This window comes from Alosa sapidissima, chromosome 11 (genome assembly GCF_018492685.1).
Source record: "Alosa sapidissima isolate fAloSap1 chromosome 11, fAloSap1.pri, whole genome shotgun sequence".
NCBI lineage: Eukaryota > Metazoa > Chordata > Actinopteri > Clupeiformes > Clupeidae > Alosa > Alosa sapidissima.
In genome coordinates, this window is record NC_055967.1 from 18,301,058 (window position 1) to 18,323,633 (window position 22,576).

The following is a 22,576-nucleotide window of genomic DNA, read 5'->3' on the forward strand; positions in this document are numbered from 1 at the left end:
GAGACATGTATGAGCTTGTGCAGTTACAGAGATTTGTTATGGCCAACCTTTTCCCCTCCAGTCATATCTGAATTGTTCGTATATTACTGTATGAGGTAGTGAGATCATAAAATAGGCTAAGCCAAGCTACAGTCAATTAAGACGTGGCATAACACATCTCTTCACTACGATGCTGTAGAACTGATAAGCATTTTACGCAACAGAAAATCTAACCGTTGACAGCAGCAGCAGCCTGAACTACAGCTTTTTAAAGCACATTTAACCGTGGCTACTAATGGGGGCGCTGTTCGCCCATTCAACTTGGATATGTTCAGTCGTAGGCTATGCTACAATACTGTTGATGTCACGGCAGGGTGAAGGCGTCACCACCAAGCCTGCGGACTCTCCCTCGTTATCAACCTCAAGTCGTCCAGAGCACCAACAGCAGAGTAACATAGTTTCATTTAGTTGTTTTCAACGACGCTGAGTCTGCGGACATTGGCGTGACACGCTCGGGGGGATTTTACTGCCAGCATAGGCAACACGAAGACAAAAAACACATTGTTTTTGAGGTGACTGGCTGGAAAGACGGCATCCGGCCTCAGAAGAAGCTCCGAGGTGGGGGATAGTGGTCGGAACAGCGCATATCGTTTCTGGTGAGCGCTCTTCGCAGTTCTGCTATTGGCATTCCAGTTACTGATGGCCACAAGTTGGCGAACTGGGAAAAATAATATACTTATTTACCATATTCCTTAAAACTGGGTTTTATTTCTTTCATGCATTGATCGTTCTGTTCGGGTTCTGTCCTGTTCCATTTCGAAAATTCATAACCTACATTTAAATTTACGTGGCTTAGACTTGGGGGTAGCGAGGCTAAATGCTGTTGCTATCTGCTGCTATAATTGTTTGATGGTAAACATCTCCGTCTCCGAAACAAGCCAGTATGTTATAGAATTGAATCGTGAACTTAGTTAGATACGTCTGTTAAATATCCCTTCAGCGCTGCATACCGTCTCTAATTCCAGTAGCGTGCCCATTATTGTCCAGCTTTGTTCTGGGTCTAGCAGCTGAGGTAACTTAACAGGCGGAGTCCATGCTGTGTTTTTGAACTAGTGATTTGTATTTTGGTCGCTTCCTTCCTTTCGACGTGTAGGCTTCGTTGTTTGCTCAGTAAATCCATTCAGCCGACTCATTGTGTTGGTGTGTGAGGCTGCAAACTTAAGTTGGTTAAGCTAGCTGATGTCCCTTCAAAAAAAAAAAAAAAAAAAAAATCCAATTCTGTTAAATTGACAATAGTCTAGTGTTACAGATTTTCTGCATGCCAGCCCTCAGTGTAATTGATGGAATTTGTTATAAATAAGGACGGTGTCCATGCTATATTGAGACTAGGCTAGGCCTACATAAACATTAACTGATCCTGAAAGCCTCTTTACATGACATGAAACCATGAGTTGAAAGTTGTTGTGTTTTTATTTCCCACAACAAAGCCAGTAGCAAAAGTCCTCTCTGTAGCAATGAATTGTATGGGCCTGTGTGCTGTCTTGTTGTCTGTCTGTGGGGCCACTAGGGACATTGGTCGGGCAATGCAGAGGGTCAGCAGATTCCAGCCGCAGGGCAGCCAGGTGGCACACTTTGTTTTGACTCCACACATCCGTGTGTTTCTATGGTGAGGGCCTTGGGGTTTAGGTTGGCCGGGTAACCTGACCTGTGTGGCGCGGGTGACAGCAGCTGTGGTCATGTCTGTCTGATCTGCGGAGGGCCAAGGCTCCACATACTGTATCAGATTGGGTTTTGCCAACTCTGTGCAAACAGTGTGTGTGTGTGTGTGTGTGTGTGTGTGTGTGTGTGTGTGGACTCAAAGCGTGCATGCCTGTGAGCTTATGTGTGCTTTCTGTCGTCCTATATGTGTCGGGGTATGCCAGTGCTGCATGAGGAGTGATGGGTTTTCTGTGTGTGGGTGTGCGCATGCAAATATGTGCATGGTTATTTCTGCTGCCTAAAGCACAGAGGGTACATTCTGTGGTGGGGTCGAGTCGTGTGTGTGTGTGTGCGTTTACACAAGCATGAGAGAGCTCATGTTAAATGGACGGACCAAGGACATCTGTTTGAAGGTTAATATGTCACTACTGTACTCCCTGAGGAACAGCTGTCCTGCCACTTACCACTCTCCTATCTATACATAGCAATGAACATGAACTCTTCCTGTTTCTATATTGGTTGTATGTACAAAATAATTGGAGTAGCTTGAGTACTGACAATGAACTTAAAAATAGAACAAATGTTCTTTTTGCATGTTTTAATCTACTGTCAAGGATATCACTTGTGTGTGCTTTTGTAAATATTTGGGGATACACACAGATGGACAGGTCACACTTATTTGGCTTTTCAGAGACTTTGGAACCATACTGACCTGTCATATGTTGGTGTGTGTGTGTGTGTGTGTTCTGTGCTTATGAAAAGCATTAGGGCTGAAAGCGTTACAGAGCCTATTACTGTTCCGCAGTGCAGTCCTTTGTAATGAGTATCACCAGTGTTATTCAGTGGTCTCTGTTCTCTTCAACAGTCATAAAGCTGTGTCTGGTTTTTTTTTGTAATGACATGGAAGTCCAGCCCAAATCAAATTAGGATGAAATTTCCAGCCCCATTTTTCTGTCCTGTGTACGGGTCTTGTACCTCAGAGTTCCTGTGCTCATGTAATTTCTTTGATTTTGTTTTCTCTGAAAGTGTAAGGCTATTTTCCAATATCAAACTCTTTTAAAGTTTAGTTTTAGCACCCAAAGCCCATTAAAGCCCAATAAAGAGGTTTAGAGTTTAATCAATCCCTAAGCTGTCTCTGGAAATTGTTTTGACTGATACTTTGAAACTTTGTAAAGGATTTGTACTGTTTTAAGGCTTTAGATATACGTACCTCTAATCAGTTCTAGCACATAACCATATCTCAAAATCATAACATGAGCATTAGGACGTCTTGTGTGTGCTTGTGTTTGGCATTTAACATTTTACTTAGGCTGAGGCCAAGTTGAAACTCAAGAACAAGAATGCTTTCCATGAGTAAGGATTTTTTTTAGATGAAGACATGAATTATATGTGTCCTTATTTCAATAATGAGCAGCAAGGAATATCTCTCATACAGAATCCTGAATGGATTCAACTTATCCTACTCTTTTGGAACTTGATCAGGTTGAAGGTACATTTGTTGCTGGGTTTCCATCCAAAGTTTTAATTCAAATTTTGTCTAATCGAATAGGAGAGTCTTTAAATTCATAGTCTTCAAAGAGGGTGGGTTGACTCCAGATTCACATAGTACTGCGTCTAAGGCTTCCTGGAAATTTCTTGGTAGTTAATTCGTAATCAAATCACATTTGTTAAACTTACACTATGTGTTTCCTTTACATTTGCCCTGGCTGCCTTTTATTTATCCTATAGATGTTTACAACTCTTCCCTTGATTAAGGGAATTAATTCACACAACATAGTGGATGGAGACGCTTTTCCTTTTTCATGCAAATGAGTTGGATGGAAACCCAGTTAATGACTGGGCTCTGTAAGGCTAGGGATTGTTGTTGAGCATGTGCTCATCAAAGACATTGACAAGGACTCTGTTGTGCAGATTGTGGGGAAGTCATGCTACTTTGGGCCCTCATCCATCGCTTGTTATCGTTTGATCTGCTCTGACTTTAGAAGGATTAGAAAATGTTTGTTTTTTAGCATGTTTACTCGATACCGGGTGAACTTTTCACGTTTCAAACCACTTTTTGGAATGTAGACAGTGTGCAATGCTATTGAGTTTTGTTTGGAGCAAGTGTGTCAAGTAGACTGGTATTTGGACGTTAATACCTTTAGGCATTTTACACCTGTCACCATCAGCTGCTGGCCCGTTTTTACTATTGCTTAAGCTTCTGCTATGTGTAATCAGTCACAGGGTTGACCCATTGTAACACACTGTAACTGTTTGGCCATAGGCTATGACAGCCCATTACCATGGCATCCCTGTCAGAGATGCTGAATGGCATAATGTTGGAGATGGGGGACGACCCTGTTGCCACCCTCTCCGTCCTCAGCGGCTAATCCATCCGCGCCTACCCATGCCCACTCTCATCACATTTGTCAGAAGGAATTATCTTGGTCACTGCGTGGCCCCTGTTGGTGATGGGCCAGAATCAAGAAAGATATCCCCTGGATTTAGCTCTTAGTTTGTTTCTATACTAGACTGATTTGTTTCTGTTTATCCAAGAATTTCACATTTTTCTCAATTGTAAAAGCGTTATAAATTTTCTAAATTATTGTAAATGTTTTAATCTCTTAAAAATACTTGGATTGACATTTCACATATTGTGATTTATCATTCTCTGTATTTATTACTGATTTTAAGAAAACCCTAGTAGTGAATATTTAGGTTATTTTTGTAGATTTCTCCACTGGGTGAGGTGGTATGTGCCAGGCTGGTTGCATCTCCCTGGCCTGTTAAATAGAGCAAGGCAGACGCTATTTACACTCGAGTTTAAAAAAGCATCACTCAAGCACTGTGCTGATATTAGGTAACAGCAATTTGTAAAACCCAGACACTTGCTAAATATCTTGTCATTTCTTGCCTATATTGCATGTGTTTGTGTGAGTATTTGCCTTTAAGATGTAACCTACCTTTCACGATCACAACTATTTCACGTCTAACATTATGCTTCGCCCACTACTTTGACACTGTTCTAGTGACAGGGACTTCTGGAAGGGTCAGCAGGAGGTCAGCTCCCCTGCCTGCTTGTGCTCCACTTCCTGTGTGTGTGTGTGTGTGTGTGTGTTGCCCTGCAGCCCTGGCCCTGGCCCGTGTGACTCTTCCCCAGCGTAAATGGGACAGCACCACGGGCCGCGGCGCTGAGTGCCTCCGCTGGGTCACCTCCGCTCCAATCCCAGCATCCTCCAGCCCTCTCTCTCTCTCTCTCTCTCTCTCTCTCTCTCTCTCTCTCTCTCTCTCTCTCTCTCTCTCTCTCTCTCTCTCTCTCTCTCTCTCTCTCTCTCTCTCTCTCTCTCTCTCTGTGTCTCTGTGTCTCTGTCTCCCCTCCAGGGCAGTGAGTGGCTTCCATTTGGCTGGGCGCGGAAGAGCCCCCTGAACGCTCCCAGCCTGTTCTGCATCCCACCGCGGTGCTAACTAGAGCAGTCAGGGAACATAGCCTCATCCAAGCGTACGACTCCTGTCTAGCAGCATTAAGGAGAGAAGGCACTGAGCTGTGGCCCAGCATCTCTCTCCTCTCCTCTCCTCACCTCTCCTCTCCTCTCCTCACTCCTTCTCCCCCACCTTTCCACTCACCATAACAACCTCCTCTCTCCCCTCTTGTCTTGACAGTAATCGCAAGTCTCATCGTATTTATTCTCTCTTTTTCATTAGCCTCCTTTCGCTCGTTCCTTGTTTCTTTTCTTTTTATCTTGACATCGTTCTTCTCCATCTTTGCACCCTCTCCACAGACTTGCAGTGGTGTGAGTGGAGAGCGATGGAGGTTTGCAGGAGTGGGGAGATCTTTAAAGTCTCTGATGAGCTGTGCATTGCAGCTCCGCCAAGTGAGGGTTGCCATAACAACAGTGCCAATGTCATTGAAAGAAAGGCCTTTCAGAGGTATTTTGTCATTCTTCAGGGAATGCTACATCACCCAGAATGCTCCAGTGCAATCGCAGGAGCCTATTCTCGGCTTGTTTCACCTTGCAAACAACATTGTTTGTCATGTTTGGTCAAAGTTAACACTGATTTGACTCATTCAATCTCAGTTTGCAGGTATCTTCACAATCAAGCATCTCTTTTTGTGTCCAATGTTTCTCTATACACCTCATAATGGAACTATTTTCGTATTCTTAGCAGCTGCGCAACTGCGCAATCCACATTGTGTTTTTTTTGTTTTTACATTGCATGACATGTATTCCTGTCATGTCAATTCTCCCTTTTCCGTGTCAGTGATGCCGAAGGCAGTTTAGGGCATTTAAGTGTAACCAACTTCTGGAATAGATCCATCCCTGATCTGGAGTCAGCCGCTCTTAACCTTTCCTGCACTTCCTCTTTCTCTCGCTGCCTCTGGGATATCAGCCACACGTTCAGTCACGTTCACTGCAGTAGCACACATATGAAGCAAGATGAAACGGGATTTCACGGGAGAGCCACCCTGAAGTCATCTAGTTAACCATCTGCTTTTATTTTATTATTATTATTATTATTATTATTATTATTATTATAACCTTTATTTAACCAGGTTAGTCTCATTGAGATATAAAATCTCTTTTTCAAGAGAGACCTGGCCAAGATAGCAGAACAAATAGTTACACATCACAATCACAAAACAAACACAAAAGAGGCAAAGACAACTCAAGTGCATTCCAGATTAAATAAAAGTGCCATTTATTAAAACATTTGCACTGGATGGACTCATGTTCTATGGCTTTAACAAAGCCTTCAAAATCATTTAAGGAAATTAAACACTGTAGTTTGAGTGTTTTCTGTAGTTCATTCCAAGCAGAAGGTGCAGCAAACATGAAAGCCTTCTTGAACAACTCTGTCCGGGCTTGAGGTACATTCAATAAAATAGTGTTCTGAGACCTTAAGGCATAAGTACTCTGTGTAAAAGAAAGACATTCAGATATGTAACATGGAAGCCTGCCTATAATGCCCTTATATATGAAGATATACAGTAGAGGTGAGTAAGTCGGCGATTTGACAGAGAGGGCAAATTCACTGTGGAGTAAAGTTTACAGTGATGAGTGCGGGGTCTGCAATTTGAAATGAACCTTAAAGCTCCATGATACACAGCATCCAACATCTGAAGACACTTTGATGGGGCATTCATGTACAACAGATCACCATAATCAATAATAGGAAGAAATGTGGCATCGACTAGCCTTTTTCTGGCAGAAAAAGTAAAACAAGATTTGTTCCTAAAGAAAAAACCTAGCTTCAATTTCAACTTTTTCACTAAGTTCTGTATATGAAACTTAAAAGAAAGGTGGTCATCAATTAAAAATCCTAAGTATTTATAAGATGAAACTATCTCAATTGTTTTACCCTGATTGGTAACAATATTCAGGTCTAACTCATTCTTCCTTGAGTTTGAAAAGACCATTACTTTGGTCTTCTCAGCATTAAACACAAGCTTTAATTGATAAAGCTGTGCTTGCACTCTGTGAAAAGCAGTTTGCAAATGCTCAAATGCCTTCCTTATGGTAGCAGCACAACAATAAATAACAGTGTCGTCTGCATGAAAATGGAAAAATGCATTTTGTACATTCTCCCCCAGACAGTTTATATAAATAGTGAATAAAAGTGGGCCCAGAACGGAGCCCTGGGGGACCCCTTTACAGATTGGTGCATATTTTGATGTCAGGCCTGCAACTTGCGTAGCTTGAGTCCTATCAGTGAGGTAGTTGACAAACCAGCCCACAGAGTGCTGAGACATACCTATACTGATCAGTCTATTAACTAGTATGTTATGGTCAACAGTGTCAAACGCTTTGGACAGATCAATGAATAGAGACACACAGTGTTTCTTATCATCAAGCGCTTTGACTATGTCATTAATTACTTTTGTAACCAGATTGATGCTTAGATAAAATTGACTGAGCGTTTAAGTACTCTTTCACTTGTTCACTAACCAAGGATTCCAACACTTTGGCCAATGCTGAAAGTTTTGAAATGGGTCTGTAATTATTAGGCAAGGTTGGGTCACCTCCTTTTAAAAGTGGTAAAACATAAGCAGACTTCCATACCTTGGGGATTTTGTTTGTGACCAGTGAAAGATTAAAAAGATGTGTCAGAGGTTCAACTAGGATATCTGCAGCTAATTTGTTCATGTGCCGCTGTGTTTCACAAATGGCACACGTGTGACGCATCAATCATTTTTCCCACTAATGTCACTGGCTAAGTGACAAGTAGGCCTGAGTCTCCCTGGGAGTTTGTTGTGTAGCGGGCAAGGCCACAGAGCAGGGCCCAGGCGCCCCTATAATTAAGCCATAAAGCCTTGCACCCTCTCTTTGCACTTTTATGGGTGCTGTGTCAGTACGAGCTCTCCTGCTAACACAAATAAGGAAATAAATCTTAGATACAAGCTTATTTTGTTACAGTTCCACCTTATTGGTGCCACAGTATTTTCATGTCTCTTTTGTGTCTGTATGTGTGGTGATATTAGCCAAAAGCTCTTTTTTCACTATTACAAATTAGGCAGTGTTGTGAAAATATTTTCTTTTACAGAGAGGCTATGAATTTCAAGTATTACTTTTTGAGATCCATCCATGGTCACGTACCTTCGTATTTGGTAAAATGTGGGTTACTTTTTCAGTGTCACGGGCACGGCCCTGCTTGCAAAAACATGAACTCGACTTCGGTTGGCTAAGCAACGGTACGTTTTGCTCTGTCATTCAACTTCACCTCATTAGCAACCCACTGGACTAGTCCTACCAGTCTCACCGCTCTCCATGAATCACATGCAGGACAGGAAGCCCTCATGACAATGGGTGACATTTGTGTCACTCCCCGCAGCAGCTTAATGTGTATATGGATTTGAAACGACACCTAACCCCACCCCCCCCTCCCCCGTGTGTGTGTGTGTGTGTGTGTGTGTGTGTGTCTGTCCGTCCGTCCGTCCCACAGGCCCCCCCTGCCCCTGAGCTCCATGGAGAGGATGAAGAAGTTCAAGCGGCGTCTGGCGCTGACGCTGCGTGGCAGCCACACGGTGGAGGAGTCGCTGTCCGAGCTGGCCGAACACATGACCATTGAGGAGAGTGCCCTGAAGGACGGCGGTGAGTGCCCTGGTGGTCCATGGTCCATGACCTTTCCGCTGTCCCTCGTCCCTCCACACACACACACACACACACACACACACACACACACACACACACACACACACACACACACACACACACACATACTGTGAACTTAATGAAATTTGAACTTGCAATGCTATCTGATAGCCAGTTCAAGATAGGACCGGATTCTGCCTGGGGTCCCATGCTAATCTACTGGGCCTGTGGGAGTCCCCACCTCTGGGGTTGGAGAAGAGTGCTGCCCACTGGCCCATTGAGTGCTGCCCACTGGCCCATTGAGTGCTGCCCACTGGCCCATTGAGTGCTGCCCACTGGCCCATTGAGTGCTGCCCACTGGCCCATTGAGTGCTGCCCACTGGCCCCCATTGAGTGCTACCCACTGGCCCATTGCCACAACATGAGTGTGGCTATCTGACTGCACCATTAACATTCAGTGTAACTGGCAGCATTTTGTGCTGTTACTTTTGCAGTGGAGGAATGTTCAAACAGAGGAGGTAAACCCGTGGGTATAGTTTGAGTGAGTTCAATGCATTAAATGAAATTGGAAGGAGAGAGTCAAGGGGGGAAAAATAGTTTCCAGCACCTTTTTTTTTTTTTGCAAACACAAGTATGTCTCTGAGGTCATTTGTTGGAACAGCTGACAAAGTCTTCTATCAAATGTTACCATGGCGTTGCCTTGGCAGTGGGGTCTCTTGAACATTCCAGACTTTCCATGACATCGCCTCCGTCGCTCTGGTTGCTGAGCCTAATGGGAATCTTTTCCCAGCCTCATCGGACTCTTCTCTTCCTCTCGCTGAGCTTGTGATATATCTCTGTAGGCCCAATTTTACCTGGCCTATTTAGACTGACTTAACTGACATTTTTATGGCAATATATTAATGGGGACAAAAAACAAAAGTCTACTTGTAATCCTCATATGACTTTGTACGACATCATTCAGACCTGGACTATACAGGAGGCATGCAGCAGGTTTCACAGATTGCCTTTAGAGGTTCCCATAACTTTAGCACTCTGAGTGAGACAGGGCCCAACACTAAATTTGGAGAATACAATCCGTCCAATCTGTGCTCAGTACGTTAAGATGTATTAGAAAGCCTAGGACCCAATATCTTATTATGCAATGCTGTGTATCGCTGCAGCTGTGCTTTGAGCGGAAATGGGACAGCTTGACTTGTGTCAATGTAGAGGTCCGTGATGGGGTATATTTTCCCTTAAAGTCCCTTAAATCCAATTCAGCCATCTGCTGGATAAGCAGTGAAAATACATTTAGTAAAACCCAACTCAAGTGGGCTTGTGATCGGAAGAATGATCACTTCCGCCCCCTCGGTTTGTTTGGGCAGGAAGTATTTCTCAGTAGTAAGTAAGAGGATATTGTCATCCAGATGGCTTCGCTGTGCTATTGAACCCTTCACACAGTGAAGTGTAAAATGACTAGTTACATACTCAGAATTGCTTGCCATTGCAGTAAATACTGAGGTCCTCAGCAAAATGTTCAACATACAGTAAGGGATAGACTACGATTCACTGCAGCGTTTGTGTTGAGAGTCGGGGGTGTTCCCAGTCACTTATTACTGGTCTACAGTAATGATTAGTAATGACAAAATACTATTATAATATATATTGGGAGAGCACACATCTCGTGAGAAGTACCGGTAGAAGAGACACTATGCTGCAATTTGGCACTATTTCAAGCATGTTTTAGAAGCTAGTGTTGGCATAGGATAACCATGTGAAGGGCAGACAACCACTCCTGTCATTACAACTAGCCACCAGGGAGGAGGAGGAGGAGATCTGTGGTCAGGGTCGGACCACCCTGCTAAAATGTAAAAAAAAAAAAAAAAAAAAAGCATTCACAGCATGTAGTCACCAATGATATTGCCACCAGACATTACAATGCTAGCAAGTTTTCTTTATCAATACTGACAGGTGTATTGTTGTTGTTATTATGTATTTGGTGTTTTTTAATTGTGTTTCTTTTGCATGCCTTTTCAATAGTTACATTGGACCAGAACTCCTTGCTGCTGGTTTAGCTCATGTTGTCATCCCTTGTGTATATGTTGTATAAGTGAAGTAGAGTTCATAGTCAGCAGACAGACTATCAGCACTATGAGAGTTTGCCTAAAGGTGTAGCAGGTTGACTGATACAGGTTGGTGTCTCCTTTGCAGACCCTGCAGTGAGGAATGGACGACCGCACTCCTCCCACAGCGTCCACTCGTTCCTGAACCAGTACACAGGCTCCTTCAAGAAGCCGCCCCTCCGCCGGCCTCACAGCGTCATAGGGGATGGCTTGGGTATTCCTGTGGCTGCCACCCGCAACGGTGGCCATTTAGGTGATCCATCTTTCTCAATCTCTCAGGGACCACACCTTAACATGAGTATAGTTGTACACAGACGTCCCCCTCACAATTTGTAATAATGTCAAGGACCTCTCCAAATAGTTACCCACAATATGAAATATTAAATCCCAAAATCACATTTGAGGGTTGACTTGTTTTGTGGGACCATTTTTTTTTACTGCCAACTGCTGTTCTCTAGGCATAGTCCACGAGAACCAGAAGATGGGCTCGGACGGGGAGAGCGACCAGACCTCCGGGACATCCTCCGACGAGGTGCAATCCCCGACGGGCGTGTGCCTGCGGAACAGGGGCGGTCGGCGGATCTCTGCTGCGGTGAGTCCACCCTAGAGATCACTCGTCACATGTCCAGCTCAGTAACATAACACCCCCTCCCACCCCCCACAGTCAGTTCCATGGCATGCCCAGTTGGCCCGGCCCTGCCCTGTCCTGCACTGACCTCAGCCTCCCAGCCCACCTCTGCTCATTTCCCTCTGGCCGGCAGCAGGAAATAGAGATGGATTCTCTCTTTGAATCCGCCACTCTCCAGGATGTTTGCCCACAGAGCACATTGTTCACATGTTCCTATAAGACCACATAATCCCCTCGTGGGCTCCACGCAGGCCACATGACCATACATGACTGGGGGAAATCAACATCAGTGACGAAGAACGTTGCCTACATGCTTTGTCCCCGAGCTCACGGATCACGGATGTCCAAACTTAGCTCACACTGCTAGTGAAACAGGAGAGCATTAAAGAGCACACTGGGTGTGTTTGGTTCTGTGTGTGTATGTATGTGCGCGTGTGTGTGCATGTGCGTTTGTGTGTGTCTATCCCTTTAAAAATGTTAAATGTTCAGACGTCCACATACCCCTCTCAAACCAGTTTTGTCCAGTGTACAGACCCTCTTGAAGATCCACTTTGTCTCCATCTTGTATCAAACACATGACCGTTTGATGGGACACTTTCAAGTCGTTCTCTATCAAAACCACATCAGAGCTCTTTATGTGCTCATCATATCAGTACTGCATGAACTGTGTTATGTGTGGTAATGCTTAAGGTAAACTAATACATTAAATGATGTTGGTTTGGATTTGGAAGTGTAATCCATTAGTTAAGCAAATCATAAGTTTAGCATTGGATCTGTTTTTTCCTGTTAAGCAAGGCAGTAAGTAATGTTATTTAACAGAGCCTTCGTAGAAACCACTACCAGTGCTTTTTCATGACTCAATGAGGCATCCTTTCCAAACTGTGCCAGGGAAAACCAGGCAGGTCCATGTATTTATTTATTTATTTATTTATTTATTTATTTATTTGGGAGGGATTACATCACCAGGATTATTGTAACACAGTCCAGATGGGTTGTGGTGTGAGCGATTAAGAGAAGCTGATTGGGGGGTTTCAAAGGTCGGCTGATGGCTGGGAGGCCTCACTGGGGGGCACCGGCCAGGTCTCATGTCAGGACGGGACTTTGTCACCCAGGACACGGAATGCCCTAATTAAAAGGCCGAGCTAAAGAGCGCTAGCGGAACCCAGTGAGTGCGCCAAAGCATTAGTGGTCAGTAGTTGGCATGTGCGCCTGCCTGAACTGAATGTGACTGTTGATTTTTGATGGATGTATTAATCTATTTGGGAATATTGCCGTTTATGGATTTTTATTTTTTATTTTTTGCCTTATTGTCTACACAAAGCAAACGTAAAACTATAAAGAAATCAGAGAAGAATTTGATTTGAAAGCACCTCTTAAAAATGCGAGGTCCAATGGGTTTAGTGGGCCGGTGGTGGAGGACACAGTGGTCAGTCCTGGTAACTATTGAAATGTCATGAATGCGCTGTTGCGTAAATGCGTGACTGTTGCCCACACGTCTGCACCATGGTTACTTCAGCGTGGTGCGCTGCGCTGGACCTAAGCCGGTCAGGGAGTGGGATTAACGGTAATCTGTCAAATAGTGGAATGGTATGAGGGGGAAGCATGCTGAGTGTGTTTGGTTGTGTTTATGTGAGTGTGTATGCCTGTGTCTGTGCCTGAGTGTGAGTGTGTGTGTGTGTCTCTGTGTGTGTCTGTGTGTGTGTGTCTGTGTGGGTTACATAACATGTCATTATGTCCAGGGTTTATGACTGATCCCTCTCTGGGTTTGCGCTGTAAACAGTGATTCTCTGGCTACTCTCATGTGCACATGTGGTTGTCCTGTCCTGTGGCAGCGGAGGCAGTGGGATGGGGCACTGCAGGGCTTGAGTCACTCAAAAACACTGACCAGCATACAAGAGAACATTTATGTAAGCTGTATGTACACCGTTAAAACTGCTTAACGGTAAAGTTAACTGGATGTGTTGCAGGCATACAGTCCTGTCGAAGTAGGAATAGTCATGTTGTCACAATCACAACATAAGCCTTAAGCATCAGAAACACAGGTTTTCAGCTGCTTTTACAGATTGTGCTCAGTGATATCTTTAATTTTTATCAGATGAGGCTTATTTAGCCATTTATCATTGTGGTGATGTGGTGTCATTCTATTTTTGTTTTGTTTGTTTGAGGCTCAATTTGTAACTAAATGCTTAGCATCCATCAGGCCCATTCTTAGTCATGCTAGGATGGAGAAGAGGGGTCTGGAAAGAGCATGTGCTAGCAGCTGGTGGTCCATAATGTGTCTGTTGTTTGCTTTCTAGGACCTAAATAAGCGCTTGTCTCTCCCGGCTGACATCCGGCTGCCAGACGGCTACCTGGAGAAGCTGCAGATGATCAGTCATCAGTTTGACCAGCCTCTGAGTCGTCGCTCTCGCAGGGCCTCTCTGGTGAGGCTCTCTCTCTCTCTCTCACCCTGCTTGTACAGCCTCATGTTGCAGGTGTCGCTTTGAATGCGGTAGCTCTTGTGGCCCTTCCTTGTTTTTCTATGTGCTTGACCACCCCTGCCCACTCACCCATGTGTGTCCCTGCTGTTCTCACCTCTCTCTCTCTCCCTCTCTCTCTTTCTCTCTCCCTCTCTCTCCCTTTCTTTTTCTCCATCTCTCTCTCTCTGTCTGTCTCTCTCTCAACCCCATCCCTCTCACCCATCTTTTCTTACAAACTGTCTGAGTCTTTAAGACTCAGAGATTAATGGATGAAGTTGCCCTTTGAAGGTCATGTGCTAGTGCTACACTTTTCTATTGTGTCTATTGTTCTGTGCTGCCATGAATCTCTGGCCTGCTCTCCTTCACCACACGGGCTCGCCTTTGTGTCTGAGTTGCAACAGCAAGAGACGGGCTACATGATATGTTTGCATTTTCTTGTAAGTGTATAGAGTGAGAATGACTGGTATTAGGATGGGATGTATACATATCTGACCCCATGTCACCTAATATTGTGTGCCCCCTGCTGTTCAGGGGATGATTTGCAGGCTTGACAGGGCTGTTGAAAATATGCCTACCATTTCAATGTGATACTGATCAATTTAAAGGAGTTTGTTTGCCTGTTGTTTGTATTTGTTCCATTTTTGGCAGTACTAATGTCAGTCCCTCTCTGTGTTTTAGTCTGAAATAGGATTTGGAAAACTGGAGACCTACATAAAACTGGACAAACTTGGGGAGGTGTGCAACTCTTACTACTGTTCAGATCTGCACCTTTTATACATTATCACTTTATGGATTTTTAAATATGTAAAATTGAAAGAGGGGTAAATGTACTTAACCGTAAGTTACACCTTAAAAGTGTTACTGGAATCCCTCTTTGTTTCACCACATATCCCTTCAGTTGGGTTTGCTGGGGTTCTTAATTCTAATGAGCTGTTGCTTGTGTCGGCCCAGGGGACGTACGCTACCGTTTTCAAGGGCCGCAGCAAGCTGACAGACAACCTTGTGGCCCTGAAGGAGATCCGTCTGGAGCACGAGGAGGGAGCTCCATGCACCGCTATTCGAGAAGGTGTGCCAACTATGGGCACGATCCGTGCCAGTGAAAACAGTTCCTAAATACCACAGACTCATAAACCAATCTCTCTTTAATGAGGAGCTCCTGATGATACACGTTAGTTAGGATGTGACATTTTAATGGGTTGGGTTAAATTAAAGTTTTTTTTTTTTTTTTTTTATAAGAAGAATGCACTGGTTGTCACAGTGCATTAGCTAAAACGGGGAATAAGAAAGGGGTTGAGTTGTGGATGGGGTCATTCGCTGGCATTTAAGGTCTAGAACTAGAGAAGTGTAAGTGGGGCATCTTTGTTTGTGCTTTCCTGAGAGATTATTCAAATGTCACTTGTGCCTTTGCTTGTCATCCTTCATCCTGTCTGAAACCCCCCCCCCCCCCCACATTTTCATCCCTCCTAATGTCCCTCTCCCTCCTTCTATCCCTCTCTCTCACGCTCAGTGTTTTCTCATCTCTCTCTCTCTCTCTCTCTCTCTCTCTCTCTCTCTCCCTCTCTCTCCCTCACCCTCAGTGTTTTCTTATCTCTCTCACCCCTCTCTCACGCTCAGTGTTTTTTCCTCTCTCATCCCTCTCTCATGCTCAGTGTTTTCTCTTTTCTCATCTCTCTCTCACGCTCAGTGTTTTCTCTCTTCTCTCTCACGCTCAGTGTTTTCTCTCTTCTCTCTCACGCTCAGTGTTTTCTCTTCTCTCTCATCTCTCTCATACGCAGTGTTTTCTCTCTTCTCTCTCTCTCTCATGCTCAGTGTTTTCTCTCTTCTCTCTCATCTCTCTCTCTCTCATGCTCAGTGTTTTCTCTTCTCTCTCATCCCTCTCTCATGCTCAGTGTTTTCTCTTCTCTCTCATCCCTCTCTCATGCTCAGTGTTTTCTCTTCTCTCTCATCCCTCTCTCATGCTCAGTGTTTTCTCTTCTCTCTCATCCCTCTCTCTCATGCTCAGTGTTTTCTCTCTTCTCTCTCTCATCCCTCTCTCATGCTCAGTGTTTTCTCTTCTCTCTCATCCCTCTCTCATACTCAGTTATTTCTCTCTTCTCTCTCTCATCCCTGACAGTGTCCTTACTGAAGGATCTGAAGCATGCAAACATAGTGACACTTCATGACATCATCCACACAGAGAAGTCCCTCACCTTAGTGTTTGAGTATCTGGTAAGACACATGTTTTTTTGTTTACACCACAGCCACATCACTACGCACCTACCAATGTGCTGTCTCAATGGACCATATATATGGGGCTCCATGTCTACTTTCGTTGTTACACATATTGGAGATTACTCAGAGTGTCATTGTTTGTGACTTGTGATAAATACTGAGTCATATATGGACAAGTCACAATGGCCGTGTTTGCCGTCTAACTGTGCTGTAGTTTCACCTTGACACTTAACACCCTCTACAGGATAAGGACCTGAAGCAGTACATGGACGACTGTGGGAACATCATGAGTATGCAGAATGTGAAGGTGATGATCTGTTACATGATGCTCCAAGTGTTACATGATGCTCCATGTGTACATGCTTATATGACAGACTGGATGTGTTAGAATTTTAACAAAGCATATCTTATCAAGGTGAAACAGCAATAGCAAAACGCAAGTAATGCTCCAAAGTGTGTGTGTGTGTGTGTTCGTTCATCATGTACTGTGTTCTAATGGCTTGTGTTTCTCTCTTGTTCTAGATCTTCCTGTTTCAGATCCTCCGTGGTCTGGCTTACTGCCATCATCGGAAAGTTCTCCACAGAGACCTTAAGCCTCAGAACCTGCTCATCAACGACCGAGGGGAGCTCAAGCTGGCTGACTTTGGTGAGGGTGCCAACAAGCTGCTATTGTTTCCACGTTATGCTTTTATGTCATCTTTTTTCAAGCAAAACGGCTTCTGAACACAAGCAAATATATTTTAAGTAGGACCCAGGAAATTAGAGTATTTTGTTGGTATCATGCACTTAACATTTTCCAACCAGAAAGACATTTCTGCTGTTCCATTTAGCTGAAGCACATGGATGGCTTTTTTTCCACCTGCCAAACAATAGCAGTACTTTAGTGAGCCTAGTGACTAACAGTAATTCCTTAACACCTCAACTCAGACTATAAGGGTTGTGACAAACCAAAGAAAATGAGTCACTCTCAGCTGTTGATTCCATATGTAGATACAATGGACACATTCAGTTCGGTTGTTGTTCGCCTGGCTAAGAGAACGGTTGTTGTTATGTCATGTATTTCAAATGATTTATTCTCTTATTCTTTTAACTCCAGGTTTGGCCCGAGCTAAATCAGTCCCTACAAAGACCTACTCAAATGAGGTGGTGACTCTATGGTATCGGCCTCCAGACGTGCTCCTGGGTTCCTCCGAGTATTCCACACAGATTGACATGTGGTAAGAGCGTCACAAGGGCTCTAGACTGTAGTGATCCTGCCCATGCCACAAACATTCATGATCAGGATATATAAGGAGTTAATATTCATAGTCTATGCAGCAAATGGGGCGTGGTAGTGTAGTGGTTAAGGAGCTGGGCTAGCGTGCAGTAGCCTGAAAGTTGTTGGTTCAATTCCCAGCTTCCTCCGTTGTGCCCTTGAGCAAGGCACTTAACCCCAAGTTGCTCCGGGGACAATGTGATCCCTTGTAATATAGCTGACATATGTAAGTCACTTTGGTCAAGAAGTGTCTGCTAAATGTAATGTAATGTAATGTAATGTAATGTAATGTAAAATGATGAGAAATGATTATGAACTGCTATGTCAGTCATCTTGCTTATCATCTACAGTAGCTCGCTATTGAACGCTTACATTTCTAAAACGGTCCTTAATTATGATTTGCTGAATTGCGTTCAATGCCATTGTAACACCCAGCACTCGAGTCCGTAGCTGTTCTAAAATTACTGGAACCTATGGCCTTATTGCTTAATTTTGCCTTTGTCATCTATACATTTGGGACCAGAATAGAGAATGGTGGATTTAACATCAGCATAAGACGGGTAAACAGACAACGTAAATATATTTACTAAATATATTATACATTTTATAGTTACTGTTAAGTTCCATTGTACTGTGTTGTGCTGAATATATAATGCTGGACAAAGAGGAATATAAATCACTACAGACTCCAACTTTAATTTATCTTATTTTTTATTTCTCTCTTTTCTCTCTTTCTCTCTCTCTCTCTCTCTCTCTCTCTCTCTCATATTCATATATATACAGTATATAAAACATTTCCCCTCAAAACATTTCTCCAGTATCTCAAAAATGTATTTTCTCATTGTCACTGATGTGAGAAAATCTCTTTGAAGTGAAAGTACAGAGATGAAAGTGCAAGATTAAAGCCACAAATAGTCTAACTTTAGTCCATGCCAACTGTGCTATTTTTGTTTTTTTTTGCAAGCCAAGTCTGACGACGTTAGTTAGTTAGCGCCCTAGATTTAGTAACAAAAATGTGCAGAGTAGCTCTAAAGGATGAGCGGCATCACTCTGTGCAGCCTCCTGAATGCAGTCACATGTGCACAGGCAAAAATGAGCATTCTTTCCTATCCTTGGAGACTGTTTTGTTTTTTACTGAATCATCTGTTCCATAATATGAAACCATAAGGCTATTTTCGGCTGCCGTCAGGATACTTTGGCCACAGGTTTGCCAGATGGGCTCTTTAGGTCTGTAGCAAAATCATGCTGCTTGGGAATCAGTTTTGCCCAGTGATGGTGAAACAGAATGAGTGAATATAGTCTTGCTGTAATAGGATTGGAGAATGTTTTCTCAAGCATTCTCCTACACAACTACACTACCTACACCAATTTTGGAGTGTGTCCATGTGAAAATGGCAATAAGGAATAATAAATCTTATTTGTCTTGTCAACATGTACTGAACACATAGTGCAAGTCGTGAATGCAATACATGTATGAACCCGTTAATAATGCCTACAGTACATTGTTGTCACATCCAAAATAATATTCCAAATCAAAATAAGATAAGATTCAGTTTGGCATTTCAGAGTTAATCATTTTTACCCTAGGAAGCATTCAGTCTCATATTGCAGTTCAGTCTCAGAATCTCAGTGCAGTTGAACGTGCGCACTAACATCCTCAATACTAAGCCTGTTTATTGATAAGGGCTATTGAGGTTCTCTGATAGGAAATCTAGTGACACTAAAGATGGGCAATTTTAATCGCCTTTGGGTTGATGTGTGTGACTGAATGCCCTAATCATCCCTTATCTCTCCTCAGGGGAGTCGGTTGTATATTCTATGAGATGGCCGCTGGTAGGCCCTTGTTCCCAGGGTCCACTGTGGAGGATGAGCTGCACCTCATCTTTCGGCTGTTGGGTGAGTAGAGACCTCTGCAGGTTGCACTAGGTATTGCAAGACATTTTCCTAATCTAATGTTCCAGCAGCACTGTCATGCTGATTAGTGCGCACGCTGCCCCTGTTCTCTGTAATTGCTTGTAAACATTAAAGCAGAACGATCCCTCCCCCACAGGCACTCCCACCGAGGTCACATGGCCTGGTATTTCCTCCATCGATGAATTCAAGTCCCACAGTTTCCCCAAATACAGGCCCCAGCCTTTCATCAACCACGCTCCCAGGTAGGCACCAGGGCCAGTCTGATGGGCTCATTGAGATTGTATTAAGTGAATCATTACAGTGGTATTGAGTTATTAAATCGCGTTCATGCTTCAGCACAGTAGGGCCTTGAGACGGCTGAGTAGCCCTTAGTAGGGCCATATTTTTGTTTTTTTTCAGTAGGCCCTTGAGACGGCTGAATAGCCCGAGAAAGAGCAAAGCCCTGCCAGTGCTTTTCTGACGGCAACACTGTCACTGTGTGTGCGCGTGCGCGTGCGTGTGTGTGTGTGAGGTAGAGAGCACATATGTGTCTCGCATCCTACCAGGATATCCTGTTGGATTCCTGAATTTGTTTCCTGTCTTTATCCAAGCCTGTTTACAGGGTTAAAGGCATAGTAGTAACTATGCTAACAGAAAGGCAACAAATGAGTCATAATGATAACATATGAACACAACATGAGGCTAAGTGTTGTAAAATACTTCTCTATGAGTTGTGCTCATGTTTGTTTTCCAGATTGGACATAGATGGGATTGACCTGCTGTTGTCATTCTTACGAGTGAGTTTTCTTTCACTTATGTTACGATTTTGAAGGAGGATGGGCTAGTTACTTATTTAGTTACTTATGTTCTCAAAACATTCCCAAAACATTCCCACAGGATTAAACAAAACTCTACCTTTCTTGTATATGCATGGATATGATTTTGTCCTCTAGCAATGCCACTCATTCACATGAGACCGAATCTCAATCATTGTGTGTTCTTCCTTCTTAAAAAGTATGAATCCAAGAAGAGGATCTCCGCTGAGGAGGCCATGAAACAGCCATACTTCAGGAGTTTAGGGGGCCGCGCACACACACTACCAGAGAGTGAGTTCAGCCTCTCTCTCTCTCTCTCTCTCTCTCTCTCTCTCTCTCTCTCTCTCTCTCTCTCTCTCTCTCTCTCTCGCCATTCAGCAAACTTGTGCTCTTCTTCCTACTTTTCCTGTCAATAGTCAGGGCTTCCTCTTGCATGTATCTTGAAAAAACATTCCCAAAATACATACAAATTCCGCTATAGTGCAGTTATATTTATGAGGTATATGTGAATGAGTGTACATCATTACACTTGACATCAACAGCACAGAAAGTCAGCACTGGTGATGCCAGACTCTGTAAAAGTGATGATCTGCCATCATAATGTTTTTGAGTACTGCTTATTTAACAGAGCCACCTTTTCTGTACAGGTTTATCTCTATTTACACTAAAGGAAATCCAACTGCAAAAGGATCCAGGCTACCGGAATTCTGCCTTCCCAGAGACAGGTGCAGATCACTTTAGTGGCTGTTTACATCTTTAGTAACAGATAATGTCCTACTTTACGACATGCTACAATATTAAATCTCTCTCTCTCTCTCTCTCTCTCTCTCTCTCTCTCCTTCCTTCCTTCCTTCCTTCCTTCCTTCCTTCCTTCCTTCCTTCAGGAAACGGCAAGAACAGAAGACAGAGTATGCTGTTCTGAAGTCCTGCTCTTCACCATTGTCAAATGGAGGATAGCCTGTCCAGTGTTGTGGACTAACCGCACCCTGAGTTGTGTGAGCCCCATTGCATGACATGACGTGTGGATGATGAGAGAGAGACCCCGCCCTTCCCCTCCCTCTCACCAAACCAACCAACCACATTCAAAATGGCCCCCGTGTCCAAGACCCAGGGCAGCTGCATTGGCCGCACAGGTGGTCGGGAGAAGAACATGTACAAAAGAGATGTGTTGGGCTTTTATTTATGTGAAAAAAGAACAATGCTGCTAAACCAACTACTGTCTTTTAACCCTCAAACCACCGTTTATCCCTTTTTATATCATTTTGGTTTGATTTGGTTATTTTTGTTTCTCCTGTGTATTTTTCTCATTGTGTAGACAAGACACAGTGTGTACAGACCCTTAGTTATGAAATGCCTGTCTGCTATGCTGAGACTGAACCTGTATTTGTGACTTTGTTATTATAGTTATTAACTCTAAAGCCCTCAACACATTGGTGTACATTTGATTTCTCTTCCGTCAACGGTTACTGTTTGGCCTCGAGTGACGGGCGTGTCATCTCGAGGTGTATAAAAACCGGGTTTGGCAAGAGCTCCTTGTTTAAGTGCCACCATTAGTGTTCACCTCCTCATGCATCACGGCTCCTCTGGGTCCCTTACTTTTGTTAAAAAAAAAAAAAACCTTCATTGCCAGGTTCTCCCCAATGCAACTGTGAGGCAGGGCTGCAGTTTGGAGCAGACTGCCCAGACTTGCAGAACTTGCCAGCTGCATTACTGTACTCCATGTGATGGTTCAATGTGAATTTGACTGAGTTTTTGTTTTGCATGCCAGTCATAGGAAAAAGCACAGTCACTGTCTTCACATTGAGGATGTGTCCATTCTGCCGACGTTCTAACTAATACTGACATCATAGTGTTAAGAAATATATTTTGTATAATAGCTTTATTTATGAATATTTGTCTTATTGTGGTGGTATGTTGGAGGAGTTTGACCTCCCTCCCCATTTGAGCTTGATCTTTTTCAGAAAAAAGTCACCTGATTTAAGTGGACCCTGTGTGTGCTTTGTTTTTGTTGTCTGGTGTGTCTGCTGTCCAAAAAGAGGAATGTTAAATCACTGGTTTACATGGGTCTCCATAGCGATCTGGTTTACATGGGTCTCTATAGTCATCTTAAAGAAACAAGTACAAGTACCAAATAGAGATGGAACAACAAGTTGGCAATGTAAAGGACATACAATCCAGTTCAAGGTAAGAACAGAGTACACACACACATATATATATATATATATATATATATATATATATATATATAAGTACACACACACACACAGAGTACATTAGGTCATCAAAATATCCCAAAATGGCCAGTTAACACTCCTCTCCACGCTAACCCCTATCCTACAAGCTCAGTCTTTGTGTCTGTTGGTAGATTGTAATAACTTATTAAGAATGTATGAAATCAAAGTAGGTCAAGGTAGTAATGTTATATATACTTTATTTAACAAAAATTAAAAAAGAAAAAAACAGGGTGTA

General features: G+C 43.4%; 1 protein-coding gene across 1 annotated transcript; it reads left to right on the top strand.

Moving 5' to 3' along the window:
* The first annotated feature begins 336 nt into the window (after positions 1-336).
* LOC121723986 (cyclin-dependent kinase 17-like) lies at positions 337-22,093 on the top strand. Its single transcript, XM_042110270.1, has 17 exons — positions 337-635; positions 8,596-8,744; positions 10,935-11,099; positions 11,305-11,438; positions 13,772-13,897; positions 14,612-14,668; positions 14,885-14,999; positions 16,047-16,141; positions 16,389-16,451; positions 16,667-16,790; positions 17,241-17,361; positions 19,198-19,295; positions 19,450-19,555; positions 20,047-20,089; positions 20,308-20,398; positions 20,755-20,832; positions 20,992-22,093. Exons 2-17 carry the CDS (start codon positions 8,618-8,620, stop codon positions 21,027-21,029), a joined length of 1,581 nt encoding a protein of 526 aa, XP_041966204.1. The 5' UTR covers positions 337-635; positions 8,596-8,617; the 3' UTR covers positions 21,030-22,093.
* The last annotated feature ends 483 nt before the right edge of the window (positions 22,094-22,576 follow it).

Excerpts from the sequence above, each read along its gene's own strand:
- LOC121723986 (XM_042110270.1), top strand. The coding sequence starts at position 8,618 with ATGGAGAGGATGAAGAAGTTCAAGCGGCGTCTGGCGCTGACGCTGCGT. Across the intron at positions 20,090-20,307 it reads TGCTGTTGTCATTCTTACGA|TATGAATCCAAGAAGAGGAT; the intron begins GTGAGTTTTCTT and ends CTTCTTAAAAAG. Across the intron at positions 20,833-20,991 it reads TTCTGCCTTCCCAGAGACAG|GAAACGGCAAGAACAGAAGA; the intron begins GTGCAGATCACT and ends TCCTTCCTTCAG.